This window comes from Dasypus novemcinctus, chromosome 11 (genome assembly GCF_030445035.2).
Source record: "Dasypus novemcinctus isolate mDasNov1 chromosome 11, mDasNov1.1.hap2, whole genome shotgun sequence".
Lineage (NCBI taxonomy): Eukaryota > Metazoa > Chordata > Mammalia > Cingulata > Dasypodidae > Dasypus > Dasypus novemcinctus.
In genome coordinates, this window is record NC_080683.1 from 105,468,716 (window position 1) to 105,487,658 (window position 18,943).

The 18,943-nt window shown below is 37.0% G+C and overlaps 1 protein-coding gene across 1 annotated transcript in view; it reads left to right on the forward strand.

Moving 5' to 3' along the window:
- RSPO3 (R-spondin 3) overlaps nucleotides 1–18,733 on the forward strand; it is an 82,195-nt gene extending 63,462 nt beyond the window's left edge. Inside the window, exon 5 of the mRNA XM_004469051.5 lies at nucleotides 17,490–18,733. Within this exon, the coding sequence (XP_004469108.2) occupies nucleotides 17,490–17,683 (194 nt within the window). The 3' untranslated portion in view covers nucleotides 17,684–18,733. The remainder of the gene's footprint in view (nucleotides 1–17,489) is intronic.
- Nucleotides 18,734–18,943: the final 210 nt, after the last annotated feature.

Consider the following 18,943-nt stretch of genomic DNA (forward strand, 5'->3'; position numbering starts at 1 on the left):
TCTTAGGTTTTGTTTTGTTATTATGTTGTTGTTGCTGCTGCTGTTTCAAAAATAGAATGATGAGATAACTGTTATCATATTAGTATTAGTCTCATAATCTGTGGAACACGGTCCTTCTTTGACTTGTTTCTGAAATGAAAGCGAAGTGTGAAATGGACCTGGTAGTCACTGAATATTAATAGGAACTGATTTAACTGCTTTTCTGGGACTGTGTATCCTATAAGCAATTATTTACAAGTTATAATCTTAATCCAAATATTGAAAGTTCAATTTTTATATTTCACTGTCAACAATCAAAAGATTTCTAAACAGTAAATTATATAGTGTAGTTGACAAGGGAAAATATTTTGTATAATTTGGGCTGATAAACAACTAATCCTATCACAGAAACCTCCTTGTGATTCTCTAAGTCACACAAACTTCTTTTATTTTCTTCTTATATTCCCCCCCCCCCATTCCCCCCATTGTCTGCTCTCTGTGTTCATTCGCTGTGTGTTCTTCTGTGTCTGTTGTATTCTCATGAGGCAGTTCTGGGACCTTGTGGGGTGGGAGAGAGGTGATCATTCTCTTGCTCCACCTCAGCTCCCTAGTTTGCTGTGTCTCGTATTGTCTCTTCTCTGTGTCTCTTTTTTGTTGCGTCATCTTGCTGTGTCAGCTCTCCGTGTGGGCAGCACCACTCATGGAGGTGCGCTGTCCTGTGCGGGGTCTCGCTCCTTGCTCGTAGCAGCATTCTACATGGCCCAGCTCACTGCACGGGCCAGGAGGCCCATGGGTATGGAACCATGGTAGGCGGAAACTCTATCTGTTGAGTCATATCTCCTTCCCCATACAAACTTCTTAATTACTAAACTCATACCAATGAAAGTCTTAACACAGTTTTAATCTGAGCCCTATGTTTTTCATATAATTACAAATAAAAAAGGTAAAATTTGGAACAGCTTAGTTTTATATACCTTTTCAAAGATTTTGAAAAAATGATTGGGCTTCTGATAAATAAAAATATCCTCCAAGTTATAAATATTCTGTTATAAGTCAGAATAAAATAGAGTATCAATGTCCTGTGGGTTTTCAAAGAAAAATATGTTGGGCTGCACTAAAGGCTTAACATGATATAGACTTTATTGCCTTGTATTACTTGACTAAAATTGATATAGATATCTTATGCATTTTCCAAGAAACCTTTATATTTTTGAGGCTTAGAAATGAAATTCACAAAATACATGGGTATATGAAATTTATATTGTTCCAGATTTCAACTAGAATTTTCATATTGCTCTTTAATAGAATGAAAATATCACTGAGAAGGGAGCGTCTGTATCTTTTCACATATAACTTTTCTTGATTATTTCCAAGAAGGCAGACTAAACATGCAGTTCTGACATAATGCAGCATCCCGTTTTGATTTCTGGTTAGCTCAGAAGCCTTCACCAGCTGAACAAAGTCTCTGAAAGAGGGCAAAACTTTCTGACCTCAGTCGATTCTGATAGGTAGAACTGAAACTTTGAACACCAAGTGCAGGGAGAATATTGTAACAAATTCCCCATAAGTTCTGTAACTCCATTGGTATGGGTGCAAGGAAGAAGGTATAATTTCATCCTTAAAGTATCTCCCTGTTTTCACATTCTTTCATTTATCTTAAATCCAATCTTGCAGATGATATAGTCCAGATGAATTTCTGCTTAATAAGAATTCCTGTTCACAAATTGACACTGAAATTGTACACACCATAGCTGTAAAAATAAGGTGGGGAAGACCCAAGCATACTACAATACCTTCTATCACAATTGAGTTAATAATCAGATCATTTTTAGGAAAAGCGATTTTATTTTCTCACAGGGAGTGGTTTGTGGCAGAGGTATGAACTTTGTTAAAAGTTAGGATGCAGTTTCTTTCTGATACTTGGCTGCCTTTGATTTATTATTTTGTATCTGATCATCAAAAAATTCAAGTTCTCCAAATTTCTTAGAAATTTCTTAGAATTTTCAAGTTTTCCAAATTTCTTAGTTTCCAGAAAGGAGAGTAAGGTGCCTGAATTCTAATGGTCTGTGTAGACAAGTCAGGTGCTATTTATAGCCAACACAGTCTCATTAAGATTACCCTAGAGCATTTGGATAGTGGGATAGTCATCTCAAAACTGTTTTGTCATGTTTGTGAACGGAAATATGAGAAATCCATTACAAACTTTCATCTTGTAGTAGTTCTCTATTGCTGCCATAACAAATTATCAAAAACCTAGCTTTAAAAAAAAAGCACATACACATTGATTACCTTACAGTTCTGCAGGTCAGAGTCCGACATGGGCCTCACCAGGCTAAAATCCTCTCTGGAGGCTCAAGGGGAGAATCTGTTTCCTTGCCTTCTGCATCTACAAATGTGGGACCGGCCCACATTCCTTGACCCTTCCCTTCCTCTTTGAAGCCAGAAATGTTGGGTTGAGTCTTTTTCACATAGCATCTCTCCGACCCTCTCTTTTGCCTCTTCTTCCACTTCTTTGGGACGCAAGTGATTAGTTTGGGCCCACCCAAATCATCGCACATAATCTCCTGATTTTAAAGTCAGCTGACTAAAAACCTTAATTACATCTGCAACTTTGGTTCCCTTTTGCCTTGGAAAGTACCATGTTCAGAGGTTCTGAGGATTAGGACATCTTCGAGGGGACTATTACTCTGCCAACCACAGGGCTGTTCCAGAAAAAAGGGTTATGCTTCTCAGAAATTTGAAGGGCCCCCAAATTACATAATACTTTCTTAACAGACCCTAGGTGGTCACCAAGTCAAGGACAAGCTAACTGCTGTTGCTCATTTTTGTGGAATGCACCATAAAGGCCATAATTTCTCCCATGAGAAAACATTGACATATTCATCTAAGTCTGCCCAGTTCTAACTTCATGCATGCTTGCGTTGTGCATATTAATCAGAGGACAAACCAGAGCCTAGAAATTGAAAACTGGATGTGATTGTACCATAAATAAGCCTTGTACCCTCACTGCTCTTAGCAGGGTGATGTAATACTTTGTATAGAAAAATTTTATTTACTGAATCATATCCTCACCAAAAGCAGACTCCTATACTAAGAATAGCAAAAAGAGACAGACAGTGATATGTAATCATAACAAAGGTAGAGTAAGGCAAATAAAATGATTTGACTCACTGCTAGAATCTTTGATTTTGTGAATAGAATTGTCATTAAGCTCTTTTGATGTTTAAGCACTCTGAGCTGGCCACTCATCATCTTGCTTTGCTCAATTCTGGTCTCTCATTTTATCCTTTCATTCAATTCTTAGGTTCTGAGTAACTACTTTATGCCAGAAACATGATAGATGCTAGATGTGAAAATAACAAGGGAAATACTCAAATCCCCTGGAGAGTCATTACTCATTTAGGAGTCCATAATTTCATGGAAGTGTTAGTTGTAAACAAATAATGGCAAAATAAGTGGCTTTGTGTGGTGCTCCGCATGCAGAGGAGGAAAATATTCTTGGTTCTTGATGACCAAGTAGAGGTTTTCCAGCTAAAGAAGTGGGAGGAACTTTCCACTGAGAAGCAACATCAGCAAAGGCACAAAAACAAGGAAGAGCATGGTGTGATACAATAATAGTAAGACACACATTGTGGCTGAAGCAAAGGCACATTAGGGCAAGAGCGAATGCTCTATAAAATAGGTTGGGGGTCAGCTTCTGCAGAGCCTTCTAAGCCATGCTAAGAACTCTGGGAGAATAAGTAGTGGGGAGACTTAAAAACAAGAGATGAACAGGGACAAGAGAGCAGGACTCTGCCCTAGAGGAAGGTAACCTGACAGCAAGGTGGAAAACATTTGGAAGCAAAAAGAGCGAGGACCTTTTTTTTTTGGTTTTTGTGAAAATACAAGCTAGAGATAATGGAGGCCTCAACTAAACGGAGATAAAATGTTTTATCATTTTACTAAGGCAGATGGACTTGAGAGGGTGAAGGACCTTCACCAAGTCTTAAAGGAATCAAGTGTCCTTGAGCCATTAACCCTAACCAGATTAAGGGTGTTCTATTTTCAAAGGTTACTTGATTCTTTCAGCTCTTTTATATTTCTGTGGAGACATCCTTTTATCATTATCATCATCATTATTATTATTGCTGTTGTTATTATTTTGGAATCAGAATTGCATTATTCTTTCCATTTTTAGGTATTTATTTGTTCCTCACACCTACCCTAAATAATGAGAATGACAGAAATATTGGCTTCATTTTATAAATGAAGCAACTGGAGCACAGAAAATGTGTCATTTGGGTCACATTGCTGATAAGTAACATAGCCAAGTCTAAAATGCATATCATCTGGTACTCATTTCAAATTTTTAAAATTTAATTTAATGCCACCCATAGTTTTTAATGAGCTCTTGAGTGTTTAAGTAACATCCCTCAGAATAGACAATGACAAAATGGCTTGGCAGTGAATCAGACTCAGAGCTTTCTGATCTCAAAGTCCAAGGTCATCATGGCCATACTTTACTGCATCCCTCTTCACCTGCTTGAGGTTAGTCAAGGAAGTCTTCACGGGGAAAGCAAGCTTGGAAATGTACCTTGAAGAAGGTATGTAGCCAAAAGGTGATAATCAAAATACTTAACTAGTTCAGTAAAATATGTTATTACATAATTCCATGTATAAATTTAAAAATGCTAAATAAATGAACATGCATAAAGTATACAACTGCTTACCAAGTGTTGTAAGTGGTAGTTCAAACTGTCAGATCATTCTAGTGATTTGTGAAAAATTGCTGATTTTTAGGAATCACTGGTATGTTGTCTGTTTGCTGCGGCATATGCCCATATACACCTCTGGACTTGTTCATACTTGGAGAAAACTTCCCAGGAGACACTTTGTGATTGACTCTTCAAGCCCTCAGTAGTTTGAAAAGTTCCAACAGAGTGTGCAGGGCCCCCAAATGTGCTTGATTTAAGACAACCAAGGAGTCATGGAGGTGAAAGGATTTCCTCTCCATCTTAGTTTGCCAGAGTCTCAGTCACAAATACCACATAATGGGTTGGCTTAACAGCAGGAATTTGTTGGCTTATAGTTTGGAGGTAGAAGTCCAAAATCGAGATATTGGCAAGACTTGCTTTCTCCTGGAGCCTGCAGCACTCTGGTGCTGGCTGCTCACATTCCTTGGGGTTCCTTGGCTTGCATCTCTGCCTCCTGTCCCATGGTGATATCCTTTCCTTTCTGGCTTCTGTGACTTCTGGGTTCTATTTATAAGGCTTCCAGGAATGTGGATTAAGCCCTACCCTGATTTAGTTAGGCGCATCTTGACTGAAAATAACCTCTTCAAAAGGTCCTATTGACAATGGGTTTGCACCCACATGGACACAGATTAAGTGTTGCATGTTTCTTGCGGTATATAATTCAACACCTTCCTATCCCTTCAAACTCCAGAACTGTAGAAGAACAAATTTTACAATTTTTACACTACTCTCTCCTGCCTTCCTGAAATGTGTTTACTCCCCAATATTTTTAATCACCTCTTGACCACTTTCCTGTTTCCTAAAAATTTCCTGGAGGTGAGAGAGGTGCTTAAGTACAATCGATGACCACATGTCACCCTCCCTACCTTACTATGGTCTTCAAGAACACAGGATCATTGTTCACTTTGATCAGGTAATAATAATAATGGAAGAGGAAGGCTAATGAAAGGTACTTATCCCCTTTAAACTAGTTTTTTTCCCCCACCCATTTCTGTTGGCCCTCTTATTTCCAAGGTCATTTTAGTTGATTCTTAAATACTTCAATTAAATAACAAATATTCATTTTTCTGGAGATTGAGTAAGAGCCCATTCTTTTAGGAATCATCACATTTTCATCAATTTTCAGTTCATTTGCTTGAGTCTTTCCTAGGACTTTCTCTCCCTCTTAATTGTACTATACCTGCCATCTGTAGCCCTTGCTATACCCTCTTAAATTTAAAGTTTCATCATACTACCCATCAGTCCTTCATTTTGGTGTTATTCCACTAAAAGCAAAATTCAGCGGATTACAACAAAAACCACGGTCATTTAAAACTCAAGGGATGTCAGGCTTCTGAGACTGCGTAGTACCACTTCAAAGGAGCATACAAAAGCCCCAAGATTTAGGCAAGCTGGGCTAGGGTCATAGTGTATGATTCTAAAGGAAAACTGACTACATTCCCAGCTCCGCCAGATAAAGCATCATTCATGCCCATTGTAGAAGGTAGTTTAAGGAAAAAAGGTTGTTTTGGCATCTTCCAACTTTGCACAATCATCCAACGTTCCCTTCTTCCTTTCCTGTATTTCCTCTTTTGTCCCTCTTCCCAATCATCTTTTATCTTCTAGGCTCAGAAACATTTTGTTAAGCCACTATTTGGTCTGGGTGATAGGCCCTGGCTAACACCTCCAACCTCAGAGAAACTTTAGATCCTTTAAATCTTTAAAACCGGTCTAGAATTTAAATTCCTTCTCAAAATAAGAGAAAAGAGTGGTGTCCTCTCTAAATTCTCTGGACTTTCTCAGAAATGGTGTCTCTCCTTGAAATAACCTTAGGGATACTCTAGCAATTCATCATTGGCTTGGCCCCAAAGATGATCTGCTGGAGTAAAGTCAAAATGACTTCCCTGAGACCATGATATAGCTCTCTGGAGTAGGCTGTAGCCACTTGAAGCCAAAACTGGGATGGAAGTGACTAATGGCTGAGGACTGGATCATACTATAGGGAGCTCATTGGACAAGTTGTTTGGAATACAGGGCAATACCCCTGCATGCATGTGTGAGAGCAAGGCCAAAAACATCTCACTCTTGCCTGTCCTTCCTCAACTCTCCCTCAAATTGAGTGATAGCTATGAAATGAAGAAAAAGCATCACTATTCACCTTTTTGTTTAATTTATTCAACAAAGATGTACTGAAGAGCTACTATGTGCAGACTCTTCATGGAGGAGACATTGCTCTCATTCTCTGGAGCAGTGGTAGTAGTGCTTGGCCATGTACCAGATACACAGGGCTTGTAAACCTCTGTGGTCTTCCTTGTAAACAAGATCATGCAACAAATTGAGCCTACTGCTAGAAGCCCCACAATACCACCTCCTTGCCACCCTCCAAAAAACTTGTCCTGTGAATTGTTGTTTTTTAATATTTTTATACGTGAATCAAATTGAAGGTTGAGTTTCTATAAAGCGTACAATCAGGGAATAGGTGTAACTCAGTGACTGAGTGCCAGCTTCCCACAAATGAGGTCCTGAGTTCAATCCCCAGCCCTGGTACCTCCCAAAAAAAGAGTATATTCATAATGCTTAGAGTTGTTACTAAGTTAATTGTTCTTCCTAATATTCTGAAAAATAGGAACACAGTTCAAAATCACAGCAAATTACAAAAGGGCATAGAAATATACATAAAAATTAAGTAAATGATTTATTTGTGATGCACTTAGGGGCCCAAGCAAAACAACAGAAGGAAAAGAACTAGTTAGAAGCAAAGAAAGATAAGGAAAAATGGTCTACTAATGATAGTGTGGTAGGAAAAGCCAGGTTATAGAAGGATGGATATTCAAAGAGTGAAAGCAATTCTTTACTGTCTTCTTCATTAATCTGTTTATTAAAGGACCATATTCTGTTTTTCCCACATTTTGAAAGATTGTAGAGAAAAAAGTAGAGAGGGTACACATGATAAACTAACATATGGAAAATAAGTTTTATAAGGCAAACTTAAAAGTCACGTAACCTGGCGAATCCTCTCTTCTTAAAGATTCAAGACTCTGAAGAACTTTTATAAGAAGATGAATCTCCTTTCAGGCTTTCTGTCTTTGAATCAATATTTTTAAATCCACCAGAAAATAAAATAGGTCTTTTCCATCTGTGGTGGGAGGGGCCTTTATATAAATATGGGCATGTATATTTATATACTCACACACGCACACATTTGTTGTACATGTGTCTACTCTTCCAACTCTCCACCCACACCCAAACATCCTTCAATAGAGTGATAAAGGCGGCACAGGGAAAAGTTGTAAAATGAGGTAATATAAAACCTTCCTAACATTGCTTCATTACTGTGTGGATAGACTGCCAAGAAATTTTAAAGAAATGAAATGAGTTGAATTCCTCTCAAGTATATGTAATCACTAATGATGAAGCAATGGAAGGGGGCTATCTTGTTGGTGGTGGAAATGCAAGAGGAAAATATCTGTTATTTATAACAAAGATTTGCACCAACAAACAGAGTAGGCTAAAACGTGCTTAAACCAGTTTCCATTTCCCTCCGTAGGTGAAATATTATTACCTTAGTTATATTATGAATAAAAGTAATTTATTATAAATTTCAATAGAGTCGAGACTAAGTATTCCAAGCTAGGAGCAAAGGAAAGGAAAGGAAAAAAAATACTGAAACATTTGAGAATGCAGTTGAAGTTACACACACACACACACACACACACACATTAGCTTTACCTAGACAATAAAGAGCTGGACACATTTTAAAATTATACCTCTAAAAATGTGTGATGCCTTTAGCTAAAATACCATGCAGTAGATCACATTAAATAAGAGACTCAGTAGCTGACTTTTCCCCCTGTGATGTAATAATTCCAGATTAGAGTTGTATTTTTTCCCCAAAGAAAAGAGTGGGCTGTGATAGAACAAGAATTAGGCAGCAGAATCAGCTAGTGCATAAAACGATGAAAGAGTAAAGTAGCATCAACATCTCTTGTCTAATCAGTCCCTGCAAGCATGTCAGCAAGCAAGGGGCCACCCCTTCTGTCAGAACAACTGCGTGGACAATTTGGGAAAGCGAGGAAAGCAGCACGGTCAAACCTGGCTATCAACACTTCTTTTTCTCTCTCAGAACAAAATCGTGAGACAAGTTCTTGGAGCAAATGGGAGTTTATCCAAATGAAAATCAAATGATAAATGCCCCGAGAATTTTCTTTCTTTGGAATTCTTTCAGTTCTTCAATTTCACCAGATGGAATGAATTATCAAGTAGCATTCTGTTCAGCCTTTTGAAATGAAGGATTTTCCTGTTAATTGGCAAACTGTATTTCATCAAAGATGAAGACAGTACTCTTGACTTAGTGATTCACTTTCTCTAAAATAAATAAACAAACAAACAAATCAACTTTTAAATGAGGCATTTGGTGGATATTTACCATAAACAGATTTGCAGAACGTGTATTTCAAGCATACCTAACGAAAGAAAAAACAGGAAAAATGCAAGTCGTAGTTTTATTCTTAACTGTACATGAAAGCTTCCTATCACTTTGCTCCTTTGCAGAGAGGAGCGTTTAAGGCCTGAAAAAATATATAAATTGATAACTTCTGGACTCAAATATTAATGCAGCTGAGATTTCTGGTTTTTAAGGTAAATGAATTATGTAAGTCAAATAATTTAAGCCTTTTTATTATGTTACTTGCATATGAGTTGTTGGTGTGCGGGAAACATGATAGTCAACTCAGAAAGAATTAGAGCAAGAGAAAAATTTCATAAGGAAAAATTCTTTTCCTATTCAGATTTTCAAAGCAATCTGTATTATAGACATTGCTTTCAACTTAATTGTTTATTAGCAAAACATTAAATAAAGTTGCTACATTTAAACCTCCTCTTGACACTAAATTAGATAAACTAATCTATCACAAAGAAGGTGAAACCTTTAACAAAGAAATTAATTATAATCAAGTGCTAAAGAAATAGCTGATACCAACATCTTAAAGGAATCACTTGCTAGACTGGTCTGAAAGATAATTTTATAGGAAAATTTACATATGTACTATAAGTCTGGTGCATAATAAGAATTTTCAAAGAGGATATTTTGCTTTTTTAAGTTGCTGAGATCGATTTTTAAAGGGGTGATATAAAAGAAATATTTGATATAAACATTAAATACATTTGCATATTTTCTCTAGGTTGAGATATAAGATGGTGGTCTAATGCAGCAGTGAGGGCAATGTAGAAGGGAGGGATGGAGAGTGTAAAGTATGAGTATTATGAGAAAGATGAACACAGCCATTCTTTTTCCAAGAGTCATTAATACTTTGAGAAGATTAGGCCCAAACTGAAAATCTAGGGTTGAATACTTGGCTTCAGTGGTTTTTGAAATGTTAGAGATCAACCATATCACTGTCTAAATATCTGAAGATAAGCAATATACTTATAATGTCCCACATTATAAGTTCATAAACAGTATCTAAAGCTGTGAAAATATCATATGCATTTTCATTTTTATTTCCTTAAGGGAAAAGTAATACTCATTTCACAGCCAGTCAAGAATTTCATGGCAAAAATAATGAAAGTAAATCGAGTGAATTTTATAGATGAAATCTGTCAATACACCCTTTTTGACATCAAAGGAAAATCAGAATAAATTTACATGGTTTATTAGTCAGCCAAAGGGGTGCTTATGCAAAATACCAGAAATTGGTTGGTTTTTATAAAGGGTATTTATTTGGGGTAGGAGCTTCCAGACACCAGGCCATAAAGCATAAGTTACTTCCCTCACCAAAGTCTATTTTCATGTGTTGGAACAAGATGGCTGCCGACATCTGCAAGGGTTCAGGCTTCCTGGGTTCCTCTCTTCCAGGGTCTTGCTTCTCTCTGGGTTCAGTGTCCTCTCTTCCCAGGGCTTGCTTCTTCCTGGGCTCAGGTTTCTCTCTTCCTAGGGCTTGCTTCTCTTTCCTCTGTGAGCTTACTTCCCTGGAATCCAGCATCAAACTCCAACATCAAAACTCCAACTGCAAAAACCCTCAACTCTGTCCTTAACCATGCCTTTTATCTGTGAATCCCCACCCACCAAGGGGTGGGGACTCAACACCCTAATGACATGGCCCAATCAAAGCCTAACCGTAACTTAATCACGCCCAGGTACAGATCAGATTACAAACATAATCCAGTATCTATTTTTGGAATTTTTAACCATATCAAACTGCTACACATTTTTCAGACTCAAGATTTAGTTCAAGACACGTTATGCAAGTATGGTTAGATAGAGAAGTTTCAACATGTGAATGAATGTGTCTGATGTTATTTCTAAGAGTTTTGTGATCTACCCAACATTGCAGGTAGGATTTCAAAACCAAATTAAGGCAAGAGGTTTTGGCTCAACTGATAGACATCTGCCTTCCATATGGAGGGTCCATGGTTCTATACCCTGACCCCGTGGTGAGCTGGTCCAAGCGCAGTGCTGCTGCACACAAGGAGTGCCATGCCACACGGGGTGTCCCCTGCGTGGAGATGCCCCATGCACAAGGAGTGCGCCCCGCAAAGATAGCTGCCCATGCGATAAAACCTCAGTCCACCCAGGAGTGTTGCCACACACATGAAGAACTGATGCAGCATGATGATGCAACAAAAAAAGTGACACAGTTTCCCGGTGCCATATGACAAGAAAGCAAGTGGATAAGGAAGAACACACAGTGAATGGACAGAGAGCAAAAAATAGGGGGGAAGGGGAGAAAAATAAATAAAAATAATAAATCTTTTAAAAAAACAACCAGTTTAAGAACTTTTGCACTGAGAAAAGAAACATTGAAATTAGCCATTTCAAATGAACTTTTAACCAAAAGGCAGTCAATTCAAGGGAAATAAGCCCATGGAAGAGAATAATAAATTTAAAATATTTAATCTGATACAGATTTTAATGCCCTGCTATAATTTTTAAATGTTACACAATAAAATACAGTAAGTAATTCCATTCCAATCCTTGATTTTTATAAAACTCCTCTCTTTGAAACAGTCAGTTCATCCCTGAACACTTTCATTGCCTTGGTTTTTCTACTTGGTGGCTTAAGCGGGAAATAAAACAAGGATGGCATGCCTCATTGTGCTGTGTTGAGATATAAAGTGGAGGCAGAAGAGTTCAGTGGTGGAGAGCCCTCATTTTCCTTCTCTGTAAAACAGGGTTGCGATAGGGCTTATAGGCACGATACCCATAACAGATGTGTTCAACACATTTTGTTATGGTTTCTCTTACCATCTTTAGAAACAGGCAGCCCAAGTCCTCTTCATCTTGGTTATTGCAATAGATTCCTAACTAAGAGCTAAGGGGCACAGAGAGGAGAAGCATAATAGCCCAGCCTAAAAAGAGGAGAAGAGTTAGGAAGGGTTCCCTGAAGGGGCAATGTGGGCAGATAATTAATCACTAAAACTGAGTTAGTCAGAGCAAGGGATACTAGAGACCGCATTCAAGATAAATGTGTCACACGAACGGGATCAGTAAATATTGTGGGTTCCAGATGATATCACCAATTAGCAGCATTTAGTAGAGTATGTAATAATGTGTCAAATTGTTTTTCTGTGAGTAACTGATGAGAAGCATCTTGGAAGTTAACTAGAAGAGCCAGGCAATTTATTCATGTATAGAACTACAGCATGGGTAATCCTGGTAGCTTGAAATTTCAATCTGGAGAAATTGTGTGCCCAGTTATGAAAAATAAAGTTCTCCATCCTTTCATTTTTTCACTGTATTTGTTATAAATTCCTAGGTTGAAACAATAGCAAAGGGAATACGTGTTTCAATTTTATTAAAACAAAGAAAGGCAAAGGATTTGGATACTTTTCTCAAGTCAATTCCACTTGGTAATAATATATCTGAGAAGGAAATGGGGCCTCCCTGACTTTCAGCTGTGTGCTTAACCACTGGGTCAGGCTGTCCTGTGTTTATTTAGCCCACAGTTCAAAGGCCTTTAAATATGCATCTACCGGATTGATCATAATTGCTGAAGAAGTTACACTGTAGCAGTGTCCCTTCCTTTGCAAATTTTCCCAGGGATATCTTAATGAACAGAACAAAAGATAGAATTTTCATCCTCTATACAAAAACCAGATCCAATTCTACATTCAAGAATCGTCAGATTAACCCATTTCCACACCATTTGTACTTATTTGAAGGTATATACTTCCAACTGAATTTCATTCCACACCAAATAAAGAGAAAAGGTCTAGCAAGAAATTTTAGCTTTTTAATAGCACATTTATTTAATAGGTTTGAGTCATAGATTCAGTGATATTTCCTTCTCAGTCTAGTGTACTGGATACATTTTTAGCTTTTTTGAGAAAATTCTAATCTAGTTTATTTTAGGAAAGTAGAGCTACTTAAAGCTCAAGGGCTCCCCTTAGAGGTATCTTGCAAGAAATTCATAAAGCAGCAACTTTTTAAAAGACCCAAGCACAAATATTTCTAAACATCAAGAAAACTGTGAACTGATATCCTTATTTGAGTAATTCTTAATAACTGAATTATATTTGTGTTCCAGGTGAGCAAACTTTTTATTCATAACCCCATTACATTTATAGAACATGTTCTGTAGTTTATATTTTCACTTGGAATTCGAACAGGTAGTCTGTAACTTGGGAAAAATAATGCAGGGTAATTTTTTTCTCTATTTCTTCCTTTTGCATGTTCATTCTGCAACTAATTTTCATTTTACATCTGGGTGCACATTCCAAACTTACCTAATCAGAAAATTTTCCTAAAAAATTAATAGTTACAGTAAGTCAAACACATATTTGAAATTCACTGGGAAAAACAAATTGTGTAACCATGTAAAGTAAAATAATTTTTGAGACTATATATTTAAGGAAATGGGATCTTTCTTGATCTACAACAATGCCTCCTTAATGTGACCACACAGCAGAATAACCTGGGGTGAACTTGATATACATATGGGTTCCTAAGCCTCTCATCTAAGCCTCTCATCAAACCTACTCAATCATCATCTCCAGGGGTGGGACTGAGGGATCTATATTTTTAAAAGCCATCTGTTTGGGAACCTGGTCTATAGAGGGCCCTAGACGAAGCTTATATAAAGGACTATATATGCTTGCAATAATAAAAAGTAATTTTGGGATCTCAACAATGTCAATTACCTGTTTCAATAATGTCATATTAATTTGCAACAAAATCTTAAATAATGTGTGGCAACATCACCTGTACAGAGATTCTAGCTACTCTTTTAAAAAAGTTAAAGCTCCAAACTAAATACCAGCCATTGACATCACTCCCGCATGAATGCTTATTACTTGCAGTGTTTCTGAAACAGAAAAGAATATCTTATTGTTCTTTTGTAAACTAGTCACAGAAACAGCCAAACTCTGTCCTGCTCTAAGATTCTGCTATTGCCCTTCAAGTTTTCAGTGCCTGGTAATCGGGACAAAAACCCCACATGGCAATCAAGTCTGGTGTATCTTTCCAGCTTCCCTAGGTAATATTCTATATATAGACTCTGATATGCCCAAGGACGTTTACTTTCTGTTCCCCAGATTTACCATGTCCTTGCCTGCCTTCATGCTGTTGACATACTGCTCACTATCCATCCAGCCCTTCTTCCCTCATCAGCCTGGCAAACTCTCCCTCATTCTTTAAGGCTCAGCTTCAAATATCACCCACTCTAGGGCTCCTGTTTCCATCTCCATTGTCACAGTTCGGTGCTTTCCTCCCTGTGCTGCCAGTAAGCTCTTGTGCATGCCTCTATTTTAGCATTAGTGCATGACTATAATTATTCATTTTTCCATATCTCATTTGCATCCCCAGGTTTCAGCATGCTTTTTGACATGGAATAGGGGCTTCATTCACATTTGTATAATGAGTTAATAATTTAGCTTTAATATGTCCCATGATTACCTTGTGCCAAGCTTAGCAAATAGTAATAATTATCCCTATTTTACATATCAGACAATTAAGCCTGAGCAATATCAACAACTTGTCAGAGATCACACACTAGATGGTAGCATACTCATAATTTGAACAAGGTGCTTTTCTGACTCTAAAGACAGTGATCTAAACATGACACCATAATGCTTCCCTGCAAAGGCTCAGATTGTACTTGATTGCTAATAACAATTTCTCTTTAATGGTTTCTAGCCAAACACCACCCTCATAGCTGGAACATTGAGGGAAGATGAACATCCTTTTAATCATTGGATCACTTCACAATGCAGTTTTGGCACATATGTAAATGTGTGGCATGTGTGTGCACATGTACACACAAACAGAGTAAATGCCTGAATAATAAACTTACATGTTAAGTTTTGCTAACTTGGATTCTTAGCTTGCAAAATGGCAGCCAAAAAAAAAGGTAAAAATAGTAACTATTCACTACAGTAACCAAGAAGCACCAGAATAGTAAAGAAGATTCCTTTAGTGAAAACCTTACATAATTTCCCAAATTATATGTGATTTTTAATGGACTACAGCAACTCTTCTACATTTCTATTTTATTTCTTGGACAAGAAGAAAATACATTATTTATGCAAAAGGGTAGTCTGTCTTTCCAACCACTAACACATGGCCCATAAAAAATAACAATCCCATTTTTCTGTTGCGCAATAGTCCTTTGTTGGGCAGCAACATGTACAACATGCTGATTTTCTGTTACTTTCACAGAGCTTCTCCTTTCACTCACCACCCAGACTATATAGTCATTCCTTGTGAGTTTCTAGCTACTTCCAAAAAGGTTTCTGCCTGTCTTAAGAAATAATCATATCAGTTTGCTAATAAGCAGAATAGGATATATTGTCACAAGTGGCTAAAAAACACATAAATCAATCTGTTACCAACAAAGAAATAATATATTTCTTATGTGTCCAAAACATTATGGCTGGGATCACAGCTGTAAGATTTTGGACTATCATCAAGAGAACAATGTCAAACACTAAACTTCTGGATGATTTCCATAAAAATAACATTTTGTTTGGGGTCAGTAGTTTTTATGGAACTTTGGAATGATTTTCACTGACAGTTTTTTAGAGCTGAACTCAAACACCTCCAAAATGTTCCTCAAAATGGAAATATTATGTAACATAACCTTAACAGCCATTGCCTTCAGAAAACCAAACACATACCATGAAAACCAGAATATCTCTCTTTCAGTGTATATAGCTTTATAAAATATAAATTATGCTACATATCCAGGAGAGTAAATTTATTGCCTATTTTCCTCTATTTAAAAAAGTTATGAAGTTCAAGTTAGCCCTTCAAATGTAGTCATAGAAGCCGGAATAAAAATTTTAAAAAAAGACCCTAGATACCTTAGGTAGAAATCTGTATCAACCCAGCAATATTTTTTAAAGCGAAGGGAATAATGGAATTGGCAAATCTCCATATAAGTAGTTCAGCCTTGGGCATAATTTTCAACCTTAATTTTTTTTTTTTTTTAATATCTCTGCATTTCCAAAATAATTTGACTGATATTTGCTCCACCCTGGACTGGATTCCCATTTTTGTTAAATGCCCTTCTGGAGCCCAGAATTTGGCAATGTGTTATATTGAGCCCAACAAGGCAAGTTGTCATAAAATAACTGGAAGGTTTTATTAGTCCCATGACAAAGTTAGTTGTAGCATAAAATCATTAACCCAAGAAGACTGAATTGGCTTAGTATGTGAATACAGAATTAGTAATACACTCCCTAGGATTCCATAACCAGAGCTCAAGAAAAGGAATGCCAAACCACTGAATTCAATAGTTGCAGCCTGTTTCAGGACATGAAAATATTTTGGTTCTCCCATGCAAATAATTTCTCCTAAATACCTCCGTCCAAAGTGACTTAGTGCAGACAGAAACTAATTTCAAATTCTACATGGCTCAGCATACAGAGATACACATTATCACAATTTGTCCCATATCAAGGAGCAGTTGGTTCCTAGTTTTCATTTACTGTCTTACTGATCCACATCAGTAACTGATCATAGGGAGATATGTGTTAACATATGTTATTAAAACCATACCTGCAGAAATTAATTTGCACTGTAGATTGTGTATGGAAAAATGTTTACATCATTATAAAACATCTAGTTAATTCACTATTTAGAAATAAAACAGTCCATCCAATTTGGCACCAGACATATGCAATTGGGTCAAATCACTCTCTTCCTCTAAAACTCTCTGAGGTCCTCCACTGCACAGAATGAAATTCGGTTCTTTGCCCTGGGCCAGTCAACCTTGCAATGTGCATTCCCACCCTTGATATCTTTAAAGTCATGTAAAGTCATTTTTTAAATGCCTCATTGTGTGAGTCTTAATTAAATGTAGGCTTTCATTAAACCCTGCTCAAGATCAGGGGTCTCCAAGAAATCCAGTAAACATTCAATAAATTTCTGTTCATTTGATTGATAGAGACCCAAGTCTCTGCCCTCAAAGCTTAAACCATAAGGTTATTGCTAAGTTATAGTCCCCACCACCTCTGGATGTAGATGAATTACAACATAAATTAATTTATATATATGTGTGTGTGTGTGATATATATATATATACAACCAAATAACTAGCAGGTAAAACTTTTGAGAATAGAACTCTAGTTTTCAGAGCTATCATGTATCAATTGCTTCTTTATTTTTCTATGTCTCATGTTTGCACTGCTTGGGATATAGCAAGGTTAAGAGTGGCTGAATGGATGATTTAAATCATATATAGTCACTGTCTACAGAGTTGACATGCAACCTAAGAGAAGTTTAACTCATTTTTTAAAACTTAGAATACTCAAATAAATCATAATTGAATGTATTCTTAAAAAAATGTCCTTTCATTTCAGGAAGAAAAGGAAGGGAGCGGAAACGAAAAAAACTTAATAAAGAAGAAAGTAAGGAAGCAACACCTGACAACAAAGGTCTGGAGCCCAGCAGTGAAACTACAGAACAACGAGAAAACAAAGATAGCCAGCAGCAGAAGAAGAGAAAAGTCCCAGATAAACAACAGAAATCAGTTTCAGTCAGCACTGTGCACTAGAGGGTTCCCTGGGATTGTTGTAGAATCATGATGCTGCTATCTTCTACCAGATGCCAAGGACAGGTGCTCTAGCCATTTGGACTGCAGATGGACAATGCTATCAGTTACTGCTCAGTCTAAACAACATTCCAAATAGTTGCTATATTCTTCATCAAAGCATAGGTAACAACAAAGAGCCAAAAGTTCAAAGAAGGGGTACTTTTGGGTGGTTATCTTATATGGTTTGATAAAGTTTTAAGAGACAACATAAGACACTGTGTACATAATTGTCAATAGGCTATAAGATGTAACAACATATGATACATCTGGAGAAGCAACATCTTTTTCCTATAAAATAGTTTTCAAGCTATTGTTTTAAGAAGCAAAAGACGGTCCTACAAATCAAAGATGCAGTATCCCTTCCAAACAGCGAGGAATTCAAGGGAAAGAAACGTCTTTCAAAGGACAGTATTGTTTTGTCCGGGAGATCCAGAGAGTGCTCAGAAGTAGTGCCTGGCATTTGGAATCATAGGATTTATCATCTACAGAAACAACTGTTTTTAAGATTGGTTCGGTTGTCCTCATCCTGTACTCCTGCAAGAAACATGAGAGTGCCTACCAGAGTTAAATATATTGTATGGGACTGGAGAAAGGCAAAATATGGAAGAAACCATAGAGCTGGAGGTTACTATGTGCTTTCCAAAACTTTGAAGGGTTTTGATGACCTGGAACAGGACTTCAATCTATTGTCAGCACTAATGTGGTTCCGCCTCTGCTACCCCTTGGCTTCTCTAAGTCTGTAAACATGTACCTTTTACTTACTTCCAAAAACAAAATCATACTTATTAGAAGAAAATTCTGATTTCATAGAAAACAAAAAGTAGAGCAAGGAAAGTATAACATGTTTGCAAAGTCATGTAAGTTTTCTTTCTCTCTCAATGAGAGGAAAAAAACAATTTTGTTGCCTGCTTAATGATCCACCCGGAACCGAAAGCGATACAACTTTCTAACAAGGTGTATCTAGTAGGGGGAAAGCCACCACAATAAATATATTTGTTGATAGTTTTTAAAGTTCTGCTCACTTTGTTTTATTGAAAAATTGTTATTCTTTCTCTTAGGGACTGATGAATTAGAAAAGAAAATTCAGCTAAATCAGAGAAGCTGTGTCCTATGTAATTCGGAACATGCTACAGGTCTCAGTGTTGCTTTATCCACCCTTAACTGAGTCAATATAGTTTTATTTACAGGGTATTTGGAGATATTTATTCAACTTCTTTCTTA